We start from the raw sequence: 22,245 nt of genomic DNA, 5'->3' as shown, positions 1-22,245 counted from the left end.
AGCCTGCACATGGGAATGAGGTAGATGCAAGAAGACATCATTCCGAGGAGAGACTTGATGGACCTCACCTTGGCCGCGTCGGAAACCAACATCCGCTGTACCTTGCCCAGGATGGACCTGGTCCTTTCCTCAGACGGGGAGGCCAGAAGGGACACTGTGTCGAGCTTCGCTCCCAGAAAGAGTGCGTTTTGCGTGGGTACCAGGTGGGACTTGGCGTAGTTCACGGAGAATCCCAGGTCCGTGAGAAGTTGGACGGTCCTTGCCGTGTGCTCCACAGCGAGCTCCCTCGTCTTGGCTCGGATGAGCCAGTCGTCCAGGTAGGGGTAGACGTGGATCCCCTCGCGGCGCAGCTGCGCCGCCACCGGTGCAAGGCACTTGGTGAATACCCTGGGTGCCGACCGTAGTCCGAAGGGGAGGGCCTTGAACTGGTAGTGACGCCCTTGGACCACAAACCTGAGGAATTTTCGGTGCCCCTTTAGGATGGGAATATGGAAGTAGGCATCCTCCAAATCCAACGACGACAGGAAGTCTCCTTCCTCCAGCTGACCCAGGACGTGCTGGAGGGTGACCATCCGGAACTTCTGCGCCTTGATGAACTTGTTCAGACGTCGCAGGTCTAGGATGGGGCGCCATCCTCCCGTCTTCTTCTTCACGAGGAAGTATCTCGAGTAAACTCCGGAGCCCTGAAGCCTCTTTGGGACGAGTTCGATGGCGCCCTTCCTGAGCATCGCCTTTACCTCCAGGAGAAGCTGAGGGACGTGAAGCTCTTTCCTGGCCACGGGGGGGATGCGCAGGCACCTTCTTTGAAACTCGAGCGCGTGGCCCCGGGCTAAGGCGTCCAGCACCCAACGGTCGGTGGAGATGGACTCCCACACGCTGACGAAGCTCGCCAGCCGGCCTCCCACCGGGGTGCTTCGGTGGGGGCCCAACCCCACGGCCGGTTCAATCCTGTTTCGACGAGGCTTTGCCGCCTTGACCTCCTTGGCGACGACGGCGGGGTCCACCAGACTTGCCTCGTCCTCTGTAGGCCTCCTGAGACGACGAGCGGGCCGCTTGACGGTAGGTGGAGAAACCGCCGCCGGAACCTTTGGAGGCGCCCTTGCCTCCGCTGCTCCGAAAGGGCGTCCGTCGTTGCTGCAGAACCCCAAGGGCCCGGGCCGTCTCAGTGTCCGCTTTAATGGCCTGAAGGGAATCGTCCACTGTTTTCCCAAACAGGTTGTTCCCATCGAACGGCATGTCCAGGACTCTACGTCTTGACGGAAGTCCGTAGACTTGAGCCATCCACGCCGCCTAAGGCACACGCCGTTGCCCAACTGGCGAAACCCAGTGTCGGCGATGTCCGTCTCAATAGTGATGGCGTGGTCCGACGCCACCTCACCTTCCTGTAGGATCTCCAGGGCATCCGCCCTCTTGTTGTCCGGTAGGAAGTCCAGCAGGGGAGCCAGTTTGTACCATAGCTCCCTGTCGTAGCGGGCCACGATAGCCAAGGCGTTGGCCGCTTTAATCCTCGTCGCTGCAGACGAGATGACCCTGCGTCCCATAGCGTCCAATTTCTTTCCATCGCCGTCCGGTGGGGAAGTCGATGTGGAGGACGCACCCCCCCCCGCTTTCTTCCTGGCCGCCGCGGAGACGACGGAGTCCGGGGTAGGCTGCGCCCGGAGGCACAGGGGGGCCGCGTCCGGGACCCGGTACTTCTTCTCGTACCGGTCTCTTCTAGCTGGCGTCGTGGAAGGGTTCCTGAGGAGGGCAAGGCCCTCATCCCAAATGTCGTCCAGTAGAGGCACCGCGAGGACCGTCTTCCTCTTGGCCTCGCACCGTTGATAAAGGAATCCTTCCTTTTTCTTCTCCTCAGGGCAGAGTTGGAAAAGCTCGGATGCCCTGGCGATCATGGAGTGGAACGATCCAATCTCGTGGGGCGGAGAAGCCCTGGTGGGAGGTGACGACGGTAGATCCTCGTCGTATACCTCGTCGTCCGTACCCGTCGCTGCCGTGTCAGTCCCTGTATCATCCCCTCGGGTGGACGGGGAGGAGGGCTGGACGGGGCGCGACGGCTGAAAAGGAGGTGGAGGGTGAATCCTTCTTTTCTTGGGCGGGGGAACACCAGAAGGTCCCGGTTCAGGATCCCCCGACGGGAGAGGTTCCTCCGTCGGCAACGGTAGTCTCGTCCTTATCTCTGAGCATAAGGACTGTATAGCCAACAAAATGGCCGCCGAGTTGTCTTGCGGCGCTGGCAGAGGGAAATCCGACGGGCGATCAGGGGCCCCGTCAGCACCCTCGACGATGTCGTCGTCACCTGTGTCGGGATCCATCCCGACGGGCCGGTCTTCATCCACGCCAAGGCCGTGGCTTAAGACCTCGATCAGCTCTTCCTCCGAGGTTGAAGCCGAATCTACGACGACGCCCTGCCCCCCCTTTTTCTTCCCCGCCGGGGATTTCACGGGGGTCCTATCGATGGGCACAAAAGAGGACTCCCTCCGAGGTGGCAGGGAGACTCTGAGCCCCGAGATCGCCACCACTGGTGTAGCCTCCACAGGCTGAGCCAGGGCCGCCGCGACAGTATCGATAGAGGGCTTGGCCGGATGGATTAAGGCCTTCACCACCTTAGGTGCGCTCACCGCCTTATCCTTGAGGGGGGGGACACTGCCTCGCTCCCCCTCCGATGGGGCCTTCGAGCTCGACCGGGGCCTCTCCAGGAGCTTCGCCGGGTGCTCGCCCTTCCTCTTACCCGACCCAGAGCGTTGGCTCATGGCTGAAGGTGCCGGGGAGGGTGCGCCCTGCCTGGCGCCCGTAGAGCCCGACCGTTCGGCACTCCCGGTGCCAGCGGACTCGCGGTGCTTGGCCTTGTGTTGGACCCCCGTCGCCGGGGCGTCCTCAAAGGTCTTAGAAGACCGCTCGGATTTCTTCCTCTTCTTCTCGCCTGACGGGCTCTTCCCTTCCAGCCAGTTGGCGAGGCGTTGATGGCGGTCCTTCATGGTCCGCTCCGACATATTGCCGCAAAATGCACAGTCCTTCTCCACGTGCGTCTTGTCCTCATGTAAGCAGTAGAGACAAAAGGAGTGTTCGTCCTCCTTAAAGACGTTCTGCAGCTGGCATCCAGGGCAGACCCTGAACAGCTTTCCGGGCATCGAGCTTCACTTCTCCTGGGCCATTTCCGGGCCTGAGAAGCTTCTGGAGTCCTCCAAAAACGTAGCTCGACGAAGTCTTCACCCTTGAGGGGCGCAGACGAATCCGACACGGGTCCCCGTTGATCGGATGGAGAGTCGGTGGAGCTTGAGGCTCTTTTGACCGAAAAAAACGAAGTTTTTGAGAAAAAACGTGAAAAAATAGCACTAACGCTCGAGAGCAATAGCACGAGGATCCCAACACATGAACGTGCGGTAAAAATCTGAAGATGGCTGCCAGAGGCGGTGCTTAGGTAGAGGGCAGTCATTGGCTGTGGTCAGTATGACGCAGAGACCAGTGATTGGTTATTACTACGAAAGACAGATCAGAAACGAAACTGATACTGGTTTTTTCTTTACCGAGGATTCCCAGCCTGACGACGGGGAATATTCATGAGCATGTGAATCCATGCCAGACCCCATGCTGGAGAAGCATGTTTCCTTCTCGTGCAAGACAGAACATCCAAGGGACGAGTCACATGTTCAGAGTTTAGTCACATCATTTATACATTTCTGCAACTTATGCAAATACTAAGCCGCACATGATGAACTGGTATAGTTCCGGCGACCAAAACAAACCTTGAACATTGTATGGTTCATTTAATTTTTTATCACATTTTTATTCATCAAGATTGTATAATAATGTCCATATTTACCTTTCAGAATTTTCAACAATGCCTGCCTGTTCGATTGGCGGTTACCCTTCGAAGACCCATGCTAAATCTGAAGGCACTACAATGCATGTATTCCCAAAAACTGTTGATCGAATAAGAGAATGGGTCAGACATTGCGGATATCCACTAGTTGAGCTGGAAAGTAGAGTCCAAGAAGTCTTAGAGGACAAGAGGGGTGATCGATACCGCATCTGCAGCCGGCACTTTTCCTCGAACATGTACGCCACATCTTGGGTAACAAAGAAGAATAAACGGCGAACAACACGAAAATTGCTCGCAAACGCTATTCCCACTCTATTCGTCCACATTCCGCCACTGGTGAGTCAAGTGTCCGGATTTAGCTTTAGGCCTTGCGGTAGTTTGTAGGTAGCCGAATTGATTAATTGATATTTTAGGTGTTGTGTCCCTTGTAATACTTTCGACATTGATATGAGTGTATAGCTTTTTGAATAATGACACTTATCAATATATTCTTTTTCAATTTCATAACGCACAAACAAAATCTATTTATGGGCACAGGGAACTGCTATATTGCACATTTTCAATAGCATTATTCTGTCGCCTTACATGGCATTTCATTATCAAACAATAATTTACCTTTACAACTGCTTGACTATCCACTGAATCTGAAGCAAGAACATTCTACATCCGTGACGTGCTCGCAGTCATCAACCACTTCTAGCGCGTATCAGGTAAGCTTTCTTGGCTATTCCGCTACAGACTTGTTTTATGCATGTCAAGTAATAGTTTTTATGTATTGTGTAATTATTTTACCGAATCTTTGGTTAGTGCTTTCCAATTGATATACACCTTAGTTATCGTCCCCTGGTGTTTGTTTTCAGTTATAATTAGTGTTATCCATACTAATGCAAGTACTGTCCTTCAGGGACATGCTGCGTCCACCACATTGACAACATCCCTAGATGTTCTTTAGCTCCGCGAGGTATGGATACTGACAGCTCCATCGAACTAGATCATCAGAGCTGGAATACTTGTCATTTGATTGTTCTACACAATGTTTTATTCGTGGTTAGCCATTGAGATGTACCTGTGCGGTCGACCCCAAGTGTGTGTTATGTTTTCAATATTGTAATTCTTACTAATGCAAGTATTATGTTTCAGGCAGTTGATGAGCGTCAACCCCTGCACTTGATGCGGAGCCTGACATTCAAGTAATTCCAGGGGAAATGGAAGCGGGACCATGCGTATACGAATCGGCGCAACAGCTTTCGGAAGTGCGCACTACATTTACAACATCCATAGATATTCTTCAGCAGCATGAGGTATGGATACTGACAGCTCCATCGAGCGTGATCATATAACGTGATTCCATTTGCTATACTTTCTTCCCTATTAACGCAAGTACTGCATTTCAGGGAGACAACAGAGCTTCCACTACAATCACAACATCCCATTTAGATGATGCAGATGTAAAGAAATTGGAGAAATAAGTCGATTAAATCTGATCATATTTAGATATCCATTGATTCTTTTAGACAATGCATCATTTGTGGTTATCTATGTATATGTACCTGTGCCGTCGCCCCAAGTGTGTGCCATGTTTACAATAATGAAAACCATACTAAAGCAAGTTCTGTGTTTCAGGGAGTTGCTGAGGCGCCCTCTCCAATAAAATCATTCATGGCAGTCTATGCGGAGCCAGAGGTATGGATACTGACAGTTCCATCGAACTAGATCATCAGAGCTCGAATACTTGTAGTTTGATTGTTCTACATAATGTTTCATTCGTGTTTAGCTATTGAGATGTACCTGTGTGGTCGTCCTCACGTGTGTTTTATTTTTTCGATATTGTGATACATAGTAATGAAAGTACTATGTTTCAGGGAGTCGATGGAGCATCATTCTGTGCTGTCTATGCGGATCCAGAAAATATAGTCGTTGCAGCGCAAGAGGAAGGGAAGACATGCGGAAACGAATCGGAGCAACAGCGTGCAGATGTTGAAGTCCGAGTCAAGAAAGTTGCAAAGAAAAGAGACAAAAATAAGGTTAGTTACAAACAGTTCATATTTTTAGAAATTGTTTTGTGCTGGGGAATATATTATGTTTTTTTCTGTCAATTGTACTATACTTTATCTTGTGTTTAAACTGAACATCCCTTTTCTAATCTGTCCTCCAGTTACCCGTGGGTGTACGAAATATACATACACAGACAGTGAAGCAAATGAGAGATGTTGCTTGACAGACCATTTACACTATGGAGGAACTATTAATTGAGGCGCAGTGTGTTCAGGCTCGAGATGCTCATGTCCAATGGCCAGAACATGAATTGAATGTGTCCGGAGGATCCAGTAAAGTTTTATTGGACCATTGCTACAGTGCGACTGCACCACCACAAGATGATGATACTGGATGTATTGAAGATAGCTCGGAAGTAGTCGCAGATCAATTCACACAATCTACACCAGCAAAAAAAATGCCACCCAAAAAGGTGTCGACATTGTTGTATTCTCCCATCAATGTTTAAGTAACAGATAATGAGCCAGCAGCACTATTCACTGACGCATCAGAACCTGATATCAGCGATATTAGTTTCAATTCTGGTGATATGTCCGCAACAATGCAGTCCGAAACAACTGTGATGCAGGATGACAGTCTAATGAAAGAGGGCAAATACATAGTATTCGACAGTTGTTTGATGGATATTATAAGTATGCTGAAATGTGGGCATTCTGTTAGAGGGGAAGTATGTGGGAAGCCATTCATGTGACTCGTAAAACACAAGGCAGTAACATCAAAATACATGCCGCCTGTATATTACATCATACATTCTCATGGTCTGCACAACCGATGCTGGGGAAACTGCCAGCAGGCAATCTACTGTGTGCAGCTGCCTCACTTTTTAGTGGATCCAGTTTTAGAAAGTTAGAGTCTTTCTTTCAGTTTGTGGGACTACATTTCATTTCTAAAATGCAGTACTACAAATTCCAACATGATTATCTATTTCCGGCCATTAGTGATGCTTAGAAAATTGAACAATTGTCTCTAGAAAGTACATTCGAAGGCAAACGATTCAGGCTAGCCGGCGATGGATAGTGCGACAGCCCTGGATTTTCTGCCAAGTACTGCACCTACCACTTTCAGGACACGGATAGTAAGAAAATTGTGAGTTCGGTGGTCGTGCAGGTGTCCCAATGTAAATCCCCAATGGCCATGGAGAAACTATGATTTATAAAATCATTGGAATATCTACAATCGAGGGGAATGCACATCGACCTCATAGCCACGGACAGACACATTTCAATAGCCAAGGCAATGAGAGAGCAGTTCCCACATATTAAACATCAATTTGACTTATGGCATCTTGCTAAATCAATCAATAAGAAAATCTCGGCTGCAGGGAAAAAAAAAAGCTTTGGAAAGTATTTCACAGTGGTCCCAGTTTATCAGCAACCATCTTTGATAGAGCTCCAAAACTTGTGAAGGGTCAGTGGAAATCCTACTTGGAAAATGGTGGTCACTGATGCACCACTGTACCAACGTTCACCGCTGGACAGAAAAGCAACATTTCCACCAATGTGAACATGGCCCTTTGTCCACCGAGGAGGCACGGAAGAAGAAGTGGTTCATTCCATCTTCACTTACACACAAAGCCATTGAGAAGATTGTTTTCGATAAAACTCTATCAAGAGATTTGAGGGGATTTATAGAATTCTGTCACACAGGAGGTTTGGAGGTTGTCCACAATATGTGCCTAAAGTACAGGCCAGATTGCATTTCGGCATACAGGGCATGAAACATAGGACTCTACTAGCGGTCTTGGCCCATAACACGAATGTGTGCCGTGAACAATCTAGGACTACGGGTAATGTAGGGATGCCTCGCTACACTACAGCCTTTGCAAAAAGAAGTAAAAAATGGGTGGTGAAACCAGTACATGAGGAAATGGAGTTCGACTTTGTTAACGGCCTTATTCTTACTGTACTAGAGAAGCACAGACAAGGAATTTTGAGCGTTTCTGTGCACAGCACTGATGCATTGCCAACAAACATTGCCACTGTGCATGTCCACCCAAAGCAGAGCTCGTTGAGAAGTACAAATCCCCGTTTAAAACATTGTAATCTGATTGTCTTTTTGAAAAAAATGTTATTGTACAGTGTACATACAAAGTATGCTAACCCTAACCCCTCCCTTCACCATCCTGGGTGGCGAACAACATGGGTGTCATCTTTGACTTCTCTCTCTATTCACCTCATATCGCTGACCTTGTGAATATGTGTATGTATATATTTTTGTTGCTGTAAATAATTTTCGCAATCGCATGTAAATGCTTCGCACTGTTAACTGAGGGGAGGTTTGCGCATTGCAAATAATAAAACAAACAAACAATAAATCTCACTTTCAACTCAACTCCTGGGGTACTTTATACTTTCCCTGACCTTCCCCCAAATAGTCTATGTCTCCATAGTTATGGTTCTCTAGGGCTGCAAAGCTCGCGGACAACGAGGACAAAATTGGGGGCCTTGGAACGCGCCAAGCGAGGCGTTGCAGATGGGAGAGAAGCCAGTTCGCATTTGCACATTAAGGCCTAGTACAAAGATGGAGTCGAAAATTCAAGTTCTCACAGATGGCGTTACATGGGATGTTGCAAAGTAAGAATGTATGCTCATGCAGAGTGAAGGTCAGCGGCTTTGATTTTTTGCTCGCGGGCTGAAGAGGCCCGCGCTCGCACTGGCAGTATAAGGTTCAATTGTTTTTTGACCTTGAGAGACAGGGACCATGCCGAATGCACTTCATTTGAAGGAGGAGTGCAATAACGTAAGATACGATAAGGATGAAAATTCTGAAACTACACCGAGTTTCATGATAGTTCAGTATATAAAAATCGTTGGCACGAAAACAGTGGGATTTAAAGGACTGCATTACACAGAGACACAATGGAAATGGCAAATATAATGTAAGTAACTCTTTAGAAGCTTTTATACCGGAATTAAGAATTAATGAATGAACGAATGAATGATTGAAGAGCAATTAAAACATTAGTGGGATTGTCTTTCTATCGGGCTCATGGGCATGCATGTACCCATTCGACACGCATGTAGACAGTCATTTCTCAGTGGTTCAACGCTAAAAAATCATTACATTGTGTGTTAACCTCAATTTATTTCATTCGTTTTCGCATTGCTTTTAGAGCCGAACATACTCCGCACTATCCTCGCAAGCAAATAGTTTCAGCTCGGCCGTAATAAATAAAATGAATAATAGTAATAAAGATCGGCTGGTGAGACTAATTTCAATTTTTATGTTTTCTAAACAGGTACATCCTACCGTACTGCTCCTGCCACCTATTCCAGACCCCAGCTGACGGATTTTTTAATTGCCAGCTGCAGCTTTTTGTAAACAACTGCACAACGTTGACTATTTTATGGGACGATCGCCAAGGGCCCATATGCCCTTACGCAGCACTAGCGGCTAGAAGCAACATATCAACCTTTACGGTGGCCTAGTGCCTAGTTGATGGAACAGCCTTGCGGTTCACTGTGTGACCAAAGTGCTTCTTTTAACAAAAACCAACACCCTATGTACCATAAAGGAACAGCGCGTGACTCACGATAAACTTTAGAGGATTTGCGGATCGAGAGCAAAGAAAATAAATTCCTTTCCGATTTAATATGCCAATTGCTGAATATTCTCTAAACATTTAATGTCAAATAAATGTACTTTACCAAATGTACCGTATTGCTGTTTGATTTTAAAGTACAGTTTCATATTCTGAATTGTGGCGCGCTGTGTTGTGAGTTGATCTGTGTTGGTTTCCGGGTTCTGTGTGAAGTCACGTAGAAGACGACTGGGTGCGTTTGCCTACACAGCACAGTAACATCACGGAGAGAGGCAGGGAATATGAATGTTTTGATAATGTCAGGCCCAGGGGCGGGGGATATGATTTAGTGCCGTAAAAGCAGGTCAGCCAGAGCGATGGGGCAAGTGATAGGATTATCACAAAATGGCAGCGCCCTGGTGCCTGTTTTCGTGTGCATTTAATGGACGAAAAGGTCCATAGGAAATTTTTCTAAAATCGAGCGACTTAGGCTTAAAAACACATGGCCGACCCGTAGGGACAATAAAGATTTCTGACCGAACCATTCCTTTAACTCCCTATAAGTTCTCAGAACAGAAATACCAGACAAGGCCAAGTTCAAAGTAGGAGCCCTGGCTTGTGGACTACAGAATAAGGGATGGCATCTCAGCTAACTGGAAAAAGTGGCTCATTGGTGTCTCTCCCCCTACCACTATATTTTGCTTATGTGCTGATGACCGGTCAAAGGTGCAAGGTTGGTGGAGTCAGTACCAATCAATCATTGCTCTCCGATAATGCTGTCTCGCAACTGTTCCATAAGCCAATTAATTATTATGACATTGATGCATTTGCTACCTCATCACTTTAGAGGTGGTTCGATGGGGGGCCATCAGAGTTCAATAACCAATTAAAACACTGGCCAGTATAGATTACATATGTAGACAAAATTCCACCACCAAACCCACCTCCCAAGTATGTTTTTCTGAATGCAACTTTAATTATGATGTATTTTTCAATTATAAGTGATGTTCAACAGGAACATTTTTAGACCGTGGAGACATTTCTGCGTTTACTGCTGTCCCCGTTTTATCTAGATTGTTAATAAAACAGGCCTTTGTCAATTACCTGGGCTCTTCCATTTTTGGGTGCGGAATATCCTGTCCCATCTGTCCACACTTGGGGCTGTAGCCTTAAGCCCCTCAATTAGTAGCGGTTCAGATGGTTAAAGTCTAGGCCCTCAGATTTTTGATACCCCAGCTGCAAACCTAAGGATTGCAAAGGTGATCTGTGAAGATCAGTGAATCATGCATGTATTGAAATCGGTCGACAGCAGACCCTTTGGAAAAAATCCGGCCCATCCCCATAGGTGATCCTGCAGGGCAAAGGCAAGTGGCCGATTGAGGGAGGATCGGTACCAAAGGCCTCGGCCGATCCATGGATGTAAGTATAGAGCATTGAATTGACAAGTGAAGGTGTGAGGGGGTCGTTTGTATGATATTGGGGAAGAGTGATAAAGGATTTGTTTATGATAGGATACCTGTAACCAGGGTTATGGAAGGTGGCACACTAAACCTCAAGATGAAGCACTATGTTATTAAGAAGTAAAAGAAATTACCTGCGACAAGGTCAAGGAGGAGGGTGCCACACTCAGGTGGGGCAGTTCTAAGATATAAGAGGATAGTTTGTCGGAGAAGGGGCAGGAAAACAGCCGTAGGGGTTTTGATTTGTTGTGTTATATTGAGGGTGCACCCATTTATGTAGAGATTGCTTGCAGCAGTAGGAAGGTGAGAAGTGGGTCAAATTGAGAAAAACAAAGCTTTGTGGATATTTGTTTACATCGTGGAGCTTTGGTTCGTGTTCAAAGGCGGCATCCTGAGCATGGGCGGTGATTGTGGTGCTTGCAAAAACAGTTGGTGTTGTAGCTGAAAGGCTGAAGAGGGTAGAAAGTGCTGGAAATTAAAGAAAATAGTATTGATAAGAGATAGTAAAGGAGGAGTGAATGGGTAGTCTGAAGGTTTTTCTTAAGGCCCGGTAAGTATCAGCAGTCAAGAGCGTGATGTGCCATCATGTGCAAATCCCTCCCGAAGTAGATGGGTAAAATCCAGAAGTACCACGCGGAATGGGTTTTAGGCACAGCAGGCAAAATGTTTTTACCTTGGTCCCACGAGTGCACTGTTTCAAAGTCAGTGTTGTAACACATGAAAACATATTTACATGCTGTGCACAAAGGGAACATGCTGCAGAAGAGGCTGGCCATTTTAGAATTATGGAAAATATTCAGGGACGAGGTGGAAGAGCCACCCCCAAGGAAGTGGATGCTTAATCATTAGGACGGGGAGGGCTGAACACCCACAGCTCCTCCTCCCCCTCCCTAGATCATTGACTCGCCAGATGAAGGGCAGGGAGTCTATCCATTGAAAGAATTAAAAGCAGCAAGGTATACCAATCCTGTACATGCACCCCCCCGCTTACAGTAGTGAAGATGCTGTAAGTGGAGCAAAGGTGAGCGAACGCAAGCCAGTGTCCATGCGCGATGAATATAGCAAGCACTGCAAGCGATGGTGACAGAGGCTTAGCAAGAGATACAGAGACAGAGAGGCAGGCCGAGCAGCACAGAAGAGACTGCGATTACTCTGAATTAGTGGGTGGGAGGACGGATACTACTTAAATTGGATGGGAGAAATATGGGCGATTTTAAGGACAAAGAAAGGGAAGTTAAGGAAAGAGGAGAAAGATGACGAAAGAACCCAGAGGAAATGATATGACAAAGAAAAAGGAAGAGGAAGAAAAAGAATGGAAGAGGGGAATTGAAGAATAGATGGAAAGGGAAAGAGTACAAGAGAAAGGAATTAGAGGAAAGAGACAGAAAGAAAGGAGAATGAAAGAATGAGAAAGGGTTAAGTCGCACATGGAAGGGTGAAGTATAGAGAAGAAAGAGCATGAAAACAGAATGGAGGAAGAAAGAGAGGAGGAAGTAGAGAGAGTGATGGAACTAACCCAGGAGAGACAGTGGAAAGAAGCTGACAGAATATTCAGGGAACGTTTGCTGTGAGAAAAGGAAAAAAATAAAGAAACAGAACAAGAGAGAGATGAGAGTTTGGAAAGATGTGGTAGGGAAGTAGAGGAGATATTAAGAGACTATACTCCTCCAAATGATGGAGAATAAATATGATTGAGGATTGGTAGTCTGTACAGAAGTTGAAGGGATACTGGTGTAGCTCAAAAAACACAGAGGAGCGTAGTAGGAGCCCCACAGGTAGGAGAGGAGAGCTACTAGAAAGGTAATTGAGGGGTTTGTATGAAGAAAACCCCCTGACAAAATTAAACGTTGAAGTCAGGAGAAACGAAGGAAGCTATGAAAGTTGTGGGGCAATGTTTTCAGATGAGAAACGGCATGAAAGTGGAAATGAAGAGGAAGAAGTGGCCACTCCAGGGCATTGCACAACTTCAAAACCAGAAAAAGAGATAGTGTGTTCTATTCTAGAAGAACCAGAACCCATGGCATAGCCCAAACATTCAAAGGGGCAATTACAAAGTTTAGAAGAAACAATCCCATTTATAAATAGGTTGAGAATTTACCAGGGCAAAATAAAATGAGTATGGCAGATGCTAATGCTAAAAGAGAGACAACTAGATGTGACAAAATCGCAGAAGTAATAAAATTCCCATTACTAGAAAAAGGAGGAGGACGGACGCAATATATACCATGGCCACAAATGGATAAGTATAATTGTCAACTTTAACATCGGGGGCATGTAAATGGATTTACGAACTAGAGAGACTGACAGAGGATGAGATTAGTGGTGGGTGACATAAAAAGCTTGCTCGCCGCCACCATTGGGAAGTGAGCAGACAACATCTGGAAACGGGCAGGACATTCCAGGGTGACAACTCAGAATACGGCTCATGATTGAGCACCATTCAATAACTGTAGAGCAGATGTGTGGTGAGCTCTCAGAGTAAAATATCCAGATACTTCCGACATGAGTGCAAATATGACACGTAAGATATACAATGATGAATATCCCATTGCTTATAATCAAGACCCTTGGCGTCTTGAGACAAGGGAGCCATGGGAAAAGACTAGACCCATATACTATCATATATTATGTCATGGATCGGGTGTTATAGCTCAGTGGCAATGTGGTTGTCTTGGAAGCAAGATGACTCCTAGCAACACAGGTTAGAATCCTGGGTCCGCACATAGAAACGTCTTCGTTATTAAGTGTGTTATAAATAACCAATTACAATTACCCCACCTGGTGCAAAGGCAGCTGAAATAATTGGTAGGAATGCAAGTGAAACTGTGGCCAGAAATTCAACTAATTATAGTCCACCATTGTAGATTCAAACTTGAAGAAAGAAAATGAGAGGAAGCTAAATTAGTACAGAAAAAACTATTGAAGTTTTCAGTGGGAGCCATGTTGACGAGTGGGTAAAGAGTAGTTACACCAAATGCGTAGTATGCAGAGCCAATGGCTGGAGGGAACTTTGCGAGAAGAGGAGAATATAATAACAAGGAGGAGGGTTTGCCCTCAGAGGAAGAGGAGTGGGTTTCAGGCTCTACAAAGAGGATGATTTAACAGAGGGCAACCCAGACTTGTAGGACCGCCTTAGAAGTGTTGGATGTGTGGAAAAATGGGACACATCTAAGCATGTAGAAGCTCAGGATGGATGAAACAGAACTTGCAGGCTCAAAGAGGGGGAATGACAAATCCTCTACCATATAGAACATAACCACCTGAATATTATTCCCAAGATCACACACAGTATCCGACACATGCGCCACAACTCCAACCTGCCCAACAGGCACCAGTGCCGACACAGTAAGCCATCATGTAAACACAGCAAACACAGATGCTACCACAAACAACAGTACAACAGAATGCCATAGCAACCTGGAATGCAAATGCAGGAGCACAGACGCTTAAACCCAGGATAGGGAATGTGACCGTGGTGGGAGAAAATCCCTTTCACTTGGACAGGAATTAATTTATATCCACAACAGAAAAGCCCAGAGTGACTTGATGCGTTCAATACTATCAGTTACACCAGACCCACAAGAGGAACCACGAGTCGGAGTGACCATAGGTAGCAACACATTTTCCTTACTTGTAGACATGGAGCAACCAGGTCCTGTCTCAGGGCGGGTAGATACTCAATGTCAGGCACCACCATGAATGCGCTAGGCTTCTCTGGGGACACAAGTTTGGTTCCATTTATTGACGATCTACCCATTACTATAGGTGAACACAACCTCTCCATGCCACTATTATATTGACGCAAGTCAATATAATGGGAAGGGACATGATGAGAAAACTCAACATGACCTTTACTTTTGGCAACCAAGGAATAGTGTACTCCACTCCTGAGATCCATTGCATGTACGTACAAGAATTCATATCAGTATTTTGTGGTCAGAAAGTACACTGGGGCTTACCAGTAGACCCAGAGGTGTTCCATTATGGAGTCAGCCTTTTGTTAGCGTGGCTGCCCGGGATCACAGGGAAAACATTGAGAATACCCACATAATACTTATTTCGGGCCAAAAGTACCTATGGATGACAAGAAGGGATGAGTGATTCCATAGGAAATAGAGGAAGCTATAGTGAGAGAAGAGAGGGTGATTCTTCATGGCACAAAGCATGAAGGGCAGTAGTAGCTCTTGATGAAGTACATAGACTGACTGATTTGACAGATGAGGAACAGTTTAGAGATGAGGATTCAGATGATGAGATGGTGTTTTTTATAAGCCTCACTTATTGGATGAAAGTTGAAAGTTGAAAAGTACTGCAAAGAATGGCAGTGATAGAAAAGACACCATCATTCTTCAGGGAAGATTTAGCTCAAGTACCAACTATACTGTGTACCAGCAGTCTCAATGACGTTGGCCTACTGAAAGTAGTAGGTGCAGTTAAGATCAAACTGAAGCCAGGCGCAACTTTGCCATGAGTAAAACAATATTCAATGTCGAAAGATGCAGACAAGGGTATATGTGAGACAATTAGCACATTTGTGCAACAGGGAATACTAGTACTGTCAGAGTCCCCATGTAATAAGGCAGTGTTCCCATTGAAATGAAATCTAGGGGATGTGGAGATTTGTAGTAATTTATTCAGTATTTACGCCCTTCAAACAATATTGTTGAAGCACAATTTCCATTGGTCTCAAACCCATCCATGATACTGTGCAATATTCCATCCACAGCCAAGTATTTCACAGTGTTTGATTTAGAGAATGCTTTCTTTTCAATCCCCCGCCATGAGGAGTCACAATATTTGACCTATTTTTGTATAGAAACAAAAAGTGTAAACACAAGTGTTTGTCCCAGGGGTACTGTGAGTCCCTCTCGATATTCAACAAGGTCCTCCAGATCGACCTGGGAAATGTACATCTTGACAGCACAGTGATTCAGTATGTAGATGAAATTCTGGTGTGCAGTTGAACAGAAGGGCAGTGCAGGAAAGACTTGCTACAGTTGATAGCAGTTCTGGAAGACAAGGGATACAAAGTAGACAAGGAGAAATTACAATACTGCCAGGAGGAGGTCTTGTACATTGGACAGTTGATATCTCAAGAGGACAGGAAAGAGACCCCCGAAAGAGCAGAAGCAATCACGAAAACACCACATCGAAAACGATGATGGAAATTCAACTATTTCTGGGCCTTGGAAACTACTGCATGGCGTGGGTCTTCGACTACAGTACATACATCAGGCCCTTTTTAAAAGGATTCAAAAAAGCTCAGAAATATGACAGTGCTGTTGCCTGGACAGGTTAAATCACCTAAGCTTTTGATGAGTGGTGGCAACATGCACAGCACCCGTCCTAGAGATCCCCGATTACAGTGCAGAATTCTATCTATTCTCATATTCGAATGGAGTAGTAATGACAGCAGTGTTTACACAGAAGACCACACTAGAACACACATCCCTAGCATACTACAGTGGGATCTTTGATCCAGTCATGAGAGGTCATTATCTTTGTGAACAATCACTGGCCACAGCAGCTTTTGCAATTGAGAATCCTGCCAGTATCACAATGGGCTATTCACCCACATTATATGTAGAGCATGCCCCATTTTCCATTATTGAGAATCCCAAAAGCACATTGACTACACAGAGAGCATCTGGGTATGATGTGATAATTTTGAATCGAGCAATCAAAATTGTCAGGTCCAGAGTAGTGAACCCAGCAACATTCATAGCAGGCCCAACAGAGAAAGATGATGATGTGCATGATAGCACCAAATACACTGATCAGTACAATGATTTGCCTTATGTCAGAGAAAATGCTATAGAGGCGGGGAAAGATACTTTTCATTGATGGTTCTCTGACGATTGACCAGAGCACGGGCGAATGGCGTACAGGGACTGCAGTGGTAAAATTAAAATAGAATAGCACTTTTGAGACAGTGGCGAATGTGAGATTACCTCTACATTTTTCAGCGCAAGCGCAGAACTAGTAATGCTTATTGAGGCACTTGAAAAGCATGAAGATGAGGAAGTAACAGTATATTCAGACTCTGCCTACGTGATGTCAACAGTACACACAGCACTGACATATTGCAAAAGGCAGGGCTTCCTATACCCAGACGACACACCAGTGCAGCATGTGCCATTATTGGACAGGCTCATTGACGCACTGCAACTACCAATGGCCACCGCTGTGGTGAAGTGCGCCGACAACACTAAGGGAGCAGATTTAATTTCCCATGGAAACGAAGCCGTGACACAGAAGCCAAAAAAGCAGCAATTTTCCTGAAATATCTAAATTTGATACAGCAACTAATAAACATACGCGAGCGTGCAATATGTTAATGAGCAGAGATTTTGGAATTACAGGGACATGCGCCATCAGAACAGGATTCGTGAAAGGACATAGGGTTCTCCTTGTCCTCCACAGATGCACTGTGGCAACAGGACAGAACTGGCAAACCAAGTATGCCCCATGCGTTGCTTAAGGTAGCATTAGACCAGCTTCCCCACCCAGCACCCACAACACAAGAAAGTCTTGCAGCCCTGATCCAGAAGAGTGGTTTGTGCCCAATCTGGCTGAAAATGTTGCAACATTTATAATTAATTGCATGATTCAGAAGTTCACAGCTGAGAACACACTGCAAACAGTGAGAGGAGCAATGCCACGTCCTACCGGACCCTTCCAGCATTTGCAGTTTTGGAGCATACCTACATCGATTATGTAGGTATGCTCCAAAACTGCAATGGAAATATATATATATTTTGTATGTCTCTTTTCCCACTGGATCGAAGCTGTTCCATGCACACATCCTGATGCCACCTGTGCTGCAAATTCCTCGTGCATGAGGTCTTCCCGATAAGGGGACCGTGGGAAGTCCTCCAGTCTGACAATGGACAACATGTTGTAAATGAGTTTTTTTTAGCACAACTAAATCCTCCTGGGGATTAAGCATTAGTAGGCTTCCGCTTAGCTCAGGCAAAACGGGATTTGTGAGCACCTCAATGGCCTGCTCAAAGAGCAGAGCAAATTGCTAAGCTAAAAATGACCCTAAAAAAATGATGGCTCCATTGCCTACCATTAGCCCTATTTGCATTATGCTATAAGCCTGGCTCAGAGCATCACCTGGCTCATCATGAGCTGGTGACGGGATGCTGTATGGCCATATCTTTTTCTCCTCCCACTCAAATGTGAACGGACACCCATGGACTACCTGGCAGCTATGACTGCAAGTGTCTCTTTTATGTCTCAGCAGCTTTTGGACCGGCAGGGGAGGTGGAAGGCAAATGAGGAAGATGGCAATCTGCTCAATCACCAAGACTTAATCGAGCCCCCTCCTTATATCCTAGTGATTTTGTACTTCTAAATAACTTAATGCTTTGGGGGGACAATCCCCGGATCGAGGGACCCGACTTTGCTGAGGATGTTTCAACCACTGCATTGCAAGTGCATGGGAGGTGAGCTTGGATCCACCTCAGTGACATCAAACCATACAAAGGCGAGACCCCCCTGCCACAACTCCCTGAATCTGGAGAAGAGGACGCGGATGAAGAACTGATCAGCCACTAGAACAAGGCAGCAAACTACAGACCAACGAAAGACAAGAAACAAGGCAATATTTTCCTGTGAAGATTTTAACAGTACAACTAAACCAACGGCACTCATTCAAACAAGGCATCCAATGTTGATCGCAAATACATTGTCATTCGCCATTTTCTCGGATATAGCACATTCCTATCCTATCATATTCCTTTCCTATTCCTGCTCTGCGATCCCAAAACATCACTTTTGCTACCCTTTTTGGTAACCCGAAGACTTTCTTCATCTCAAAAGGGTCCTCCTTGCTATTATTATGCAGTTTTTCTTCTAGGAGTCAACCAATAAGGCAAAAGGTCCTGTACATTTTTTGTTTTTGTGAGATATGAGCTTTTGGCCCGCGGACCACCGCAAGGCGTGGCCTTGTGCAACTTGTGGACACAGTAGCAGTCATGCTAGTCATTACATTTTTTACATTTTGTTTCTTTTATTTTTTGGGGTTTTTTTGGTCTGTTTGCACTACGAGAATTGGTTCTTTGCAATGTTCCCACAACTATGTATAGTAATGAAACTCCTAGCATTATAGTAACTGAATTAGTAACTCACAATGTCTCTGCTGTTACTAGGCAAAATAAAAGACTAAAAAGAAGAGCAAAGGATGATTTCCAGCACATAGACATGGACGCTTTCAGGGTATTTATAGCCACAGACAAGGCACACTGCCTCATTAGTATGGGTAAACAAAGCGAAATCCCACGAGAAGATAATTATATACAAGATTTGAAGTCCATGGCAAAACCTGAAAGGAAACAAAGTAATAAGGTATGAGCAACCTGGAACAAATAGAGCAGGGATTGCAATAGAGGACAACAAAATGCTGCAGTGTAATGGTTAGACAGGAAAAGAAATTCCTAAATGCTGGGAATGCAGGCAATTACAAATAAAGCGACATGTACTTACACTTGAGGGATGGGCCAATGGACTAGAAGTGTGCAAAGCACTGGCACTACTGGGACAATGGGAAGAGGTTGTGGAAATGCGAACAATGAATGCATCGTTCATTGGTCTGAAATTACAAAACTACTTGAAGATAGGGGGGGACCCATACAGATAATACTAATACCCTTGAAGAATGCCACTGTCAAGGGACAATAAACATTGGGAAAAATACAGAATGTAAGCAGATCTTTGATGTACCGTGCATGAAAACAGGAACATCAGTATTAATGGACCACATTTGGGCTTGAGGATCCAGATCATACATGAAACTGCCACCGAACTGGGGAGCGCCGAGTTCCATTGTACTTATAAACATACCCACGTTGGTAGTGCCAGAAAGTGATGTGCGTATTGTGCATTTCCCAAAAATGAATACGCACATGAGGAAGAGATGATCGCCCAACCTTTAATGGACAAGAAGCGGTAGTATTTATATCTCCATCAAAATGGATAACATGCCAGATGAACATAAATTGTTCAGCAGAACCACAATGTTCTTTGCCTCTGTTTTACCTGGGATACAACCCACTACAAATGCCAGGTGGCTCCAGATAACCTTTGGGGGCTGCTATAATCGAATAACTCAACAGTAAAAGGCTTTAATGCTATAAAGGAATAGCAGAGAATAATAAGGCTCATGACATTTCAAAATCGGTATGTCCTCGACCTAATAATGGAGGGTGGCGTATGTGCAAAAAATGGCTCGTAAATACGCAACTGCCCACGATGAGGAAAATTACAGAAGGCATAACATTACTGACCTATCTCCACACCAAAATGGTGGAGGAGGTTGAAGAAGCAGCAGATGACGATTGGTTCTCATACCCATTCTCCTGGATCCCCTCTTGCCTGGCTAAGTGTAGGTGTTGTTATGTTGTGTCCTGAGAATAGCCATAAGCCAATGCAAAAAAACAGCTAAAAGGCGGTAGGATGAAGATAGTGATAGACCTAAATACTAAAATTCATGTATACACACAACCTGTTGATCTACCTTACATGGACAAAAGCAAAGTCATGTTGTCCCTCCAGGCTCAAAATTGTAATATCCTTGAGACCCTCATAATTACCTGGGATGTCGAATATTATGCAAACCTGATGGGGAGTGCTGCTATATGACCTGGAGTGTGGATAAGCATATAAAGTATACAGGTGACCTGAGGGGGGTGTCTAAGACATGGAGCCCTAAGGTACGATACTCAGGACAGAGCCCTGGAAGAGAGGTGCTTCTGAACTCGACCAGAGGGGGGAATGTTGAGAGACAAATTAATTGCGTCTGCCCTGCCCCTACCTACATACCGCAGGAACGAGTGAAGTAGTATCGCAAGTATGACAGATGCTACTAAGGCAACCCTACCAAACTTATACTGGAATCATTAAAGAAGAAATTAACATACTGTAATCAAAGAGAACGAGAGCAAGTGGCCTTACTGATAGACTAATACAGGCGCACAAGACATGAATCAGATAAACACTCATCATGAAGTTACTCGTAGGCCAAACTCGCATTTAGACATGAAGAATATTACCAGCATTCAACAGACATTCGAGACATATCATAATCAATTTATACACCAAAACACAAGACACTTGCTTCTCACAAAAGGAACAGAAACAAGCAGCCAGTGTGTAGAAAATGGACGGTGACACCATGCTAGAGGGAATGGAGAATCCAAGGCTGCCTCAAAGCTGCAAAGAAATTGAGAATGCTGAATTAGTTGGAACTCCGATCTGCACATACCAGAGAGGAGCTACTCAGACCCATTCCAAGTTCATTGCAAGAAAAGTTGATCAGCTAAAAAGTAGAACAGAAGATAACGGTTCCCAAGCGCAAGACATAAAAGCTTGAAATTACATTTAGAATAGCTGGACCAAGCCTCTAGAGGCAGGGGAGGGCACTAGCACCCATAATATATGACTTAAATACAGAGAAAAAGCCAGGCAAACTAATTCAAAACATGGTCTCCTCACATATGACTCACAATTAAATAACAGCATCCCTTTATTAGCACTGGGTAGATAGGCACTTGCCTCAACTCCCTAAAAGTTCTCAGAACAGAAATTCCAAACACTGAATCTATGACGATGGATATATTACTAATCAATGCATATTAGAATCCGAGGAAGATCTCTTGCTCAACTTTCCAAATTGAGATAGATACTGTGATTAAAAACTCGCTAGAATCAGGTCACCCTCATTGTATTATAATGGGGGGTGACTAACAGACTGGGGAGCTGGATACAAGATGAACGAGGATCAAACTATTCTGACACGTGGCTCCTCAATGTATCAAACGGAAAGCTTTGGGATTCCTACATGCGCAACTGGGGACTGCAATTATGCGTAATGGGGGTAGTACTTCAGACAAAGCCAACATTCACATGGAATCGAGGAGCAGCTTTATCATTGATCAATTATGTTTATGTCTTCCATAGCATAAAACCAGTGTGTAAACCTATAACGGTTACTACCACAACCTTAAGTGACCATTCAATAATGACCTTTGAAATGTCTCTGAAACAGAATCGCTAACTTGTAACTATCATTGCAATGTTAACACCCACCGGAGGTGGTCTTTCAGTAAAATGAAATACAACAACATGTTTAGGACTTAGGAAGTTGGGGAAACAGCAAACCTTTTTTCTACTACAAACTTCAATCACACAATATGACAATGCTTACAAACCTTTGCGCTCAGGGGGAAGCCACTAGGTTTTAAAATCCATAGGCATGCCTACAATGAAATTATTAGTGGAGCTAAGAGGAACAAGAGGAAAGCATTAAGAGACTTGGTTACCTACCAACTAGCATCTGATATTTATGAGCAACAGAAGAAACTCACACGTCCGCGATATAAAAATTCTTA

The 22,245-nt window shown here is 45.2% G+C and overlaps 1 protein-coding gene across 1 annotated transcript in view; it reads right to left on the bottom strand.

The window, feature by feature from the left end:
- Positions 1-15,465: 15,465 nt before the first annotated feature.
- Positions 15,466-22,245, bottom strand: part of LOC138566340 (protein SSUH2 homolog) — a 620,994-nt gene continuing 614,214 nt past the window's right edge. The window contains exon 14 of the mRNA XM_069643486.1: positions 15,466-15,861. Within this exon, the coding sequence (XP_069499587.1) occupies positions 15,844-15,861 (18 nt within the window). The 3' untranslated portion in view covers positions 15,466-15,843. The remainder of the gene's footprint in view (positions 15,862-22,245) is intronic.

This window comes from Ambystoma mexicanum, chromosome 2p, assembly GCF_040938575.1.
Source record: "Ambystoma mexicanum isolate Mex_15411 chromosome 2p, UKY_AmexF1_1, whole genome shotgun sequence".
Classification (NCBI taxonomy): domain Eukaryota; kingdom Metazoa; phylum Chordata; class Amphibia; order Caudata; family Ambystomatidae; genus Ambystoma; species Ambystoma mexicanum.
Note: the sequence above shows the minus strand (reverse complement) of the source record. Positions and strands in the feature narration are given on the sequence as shown.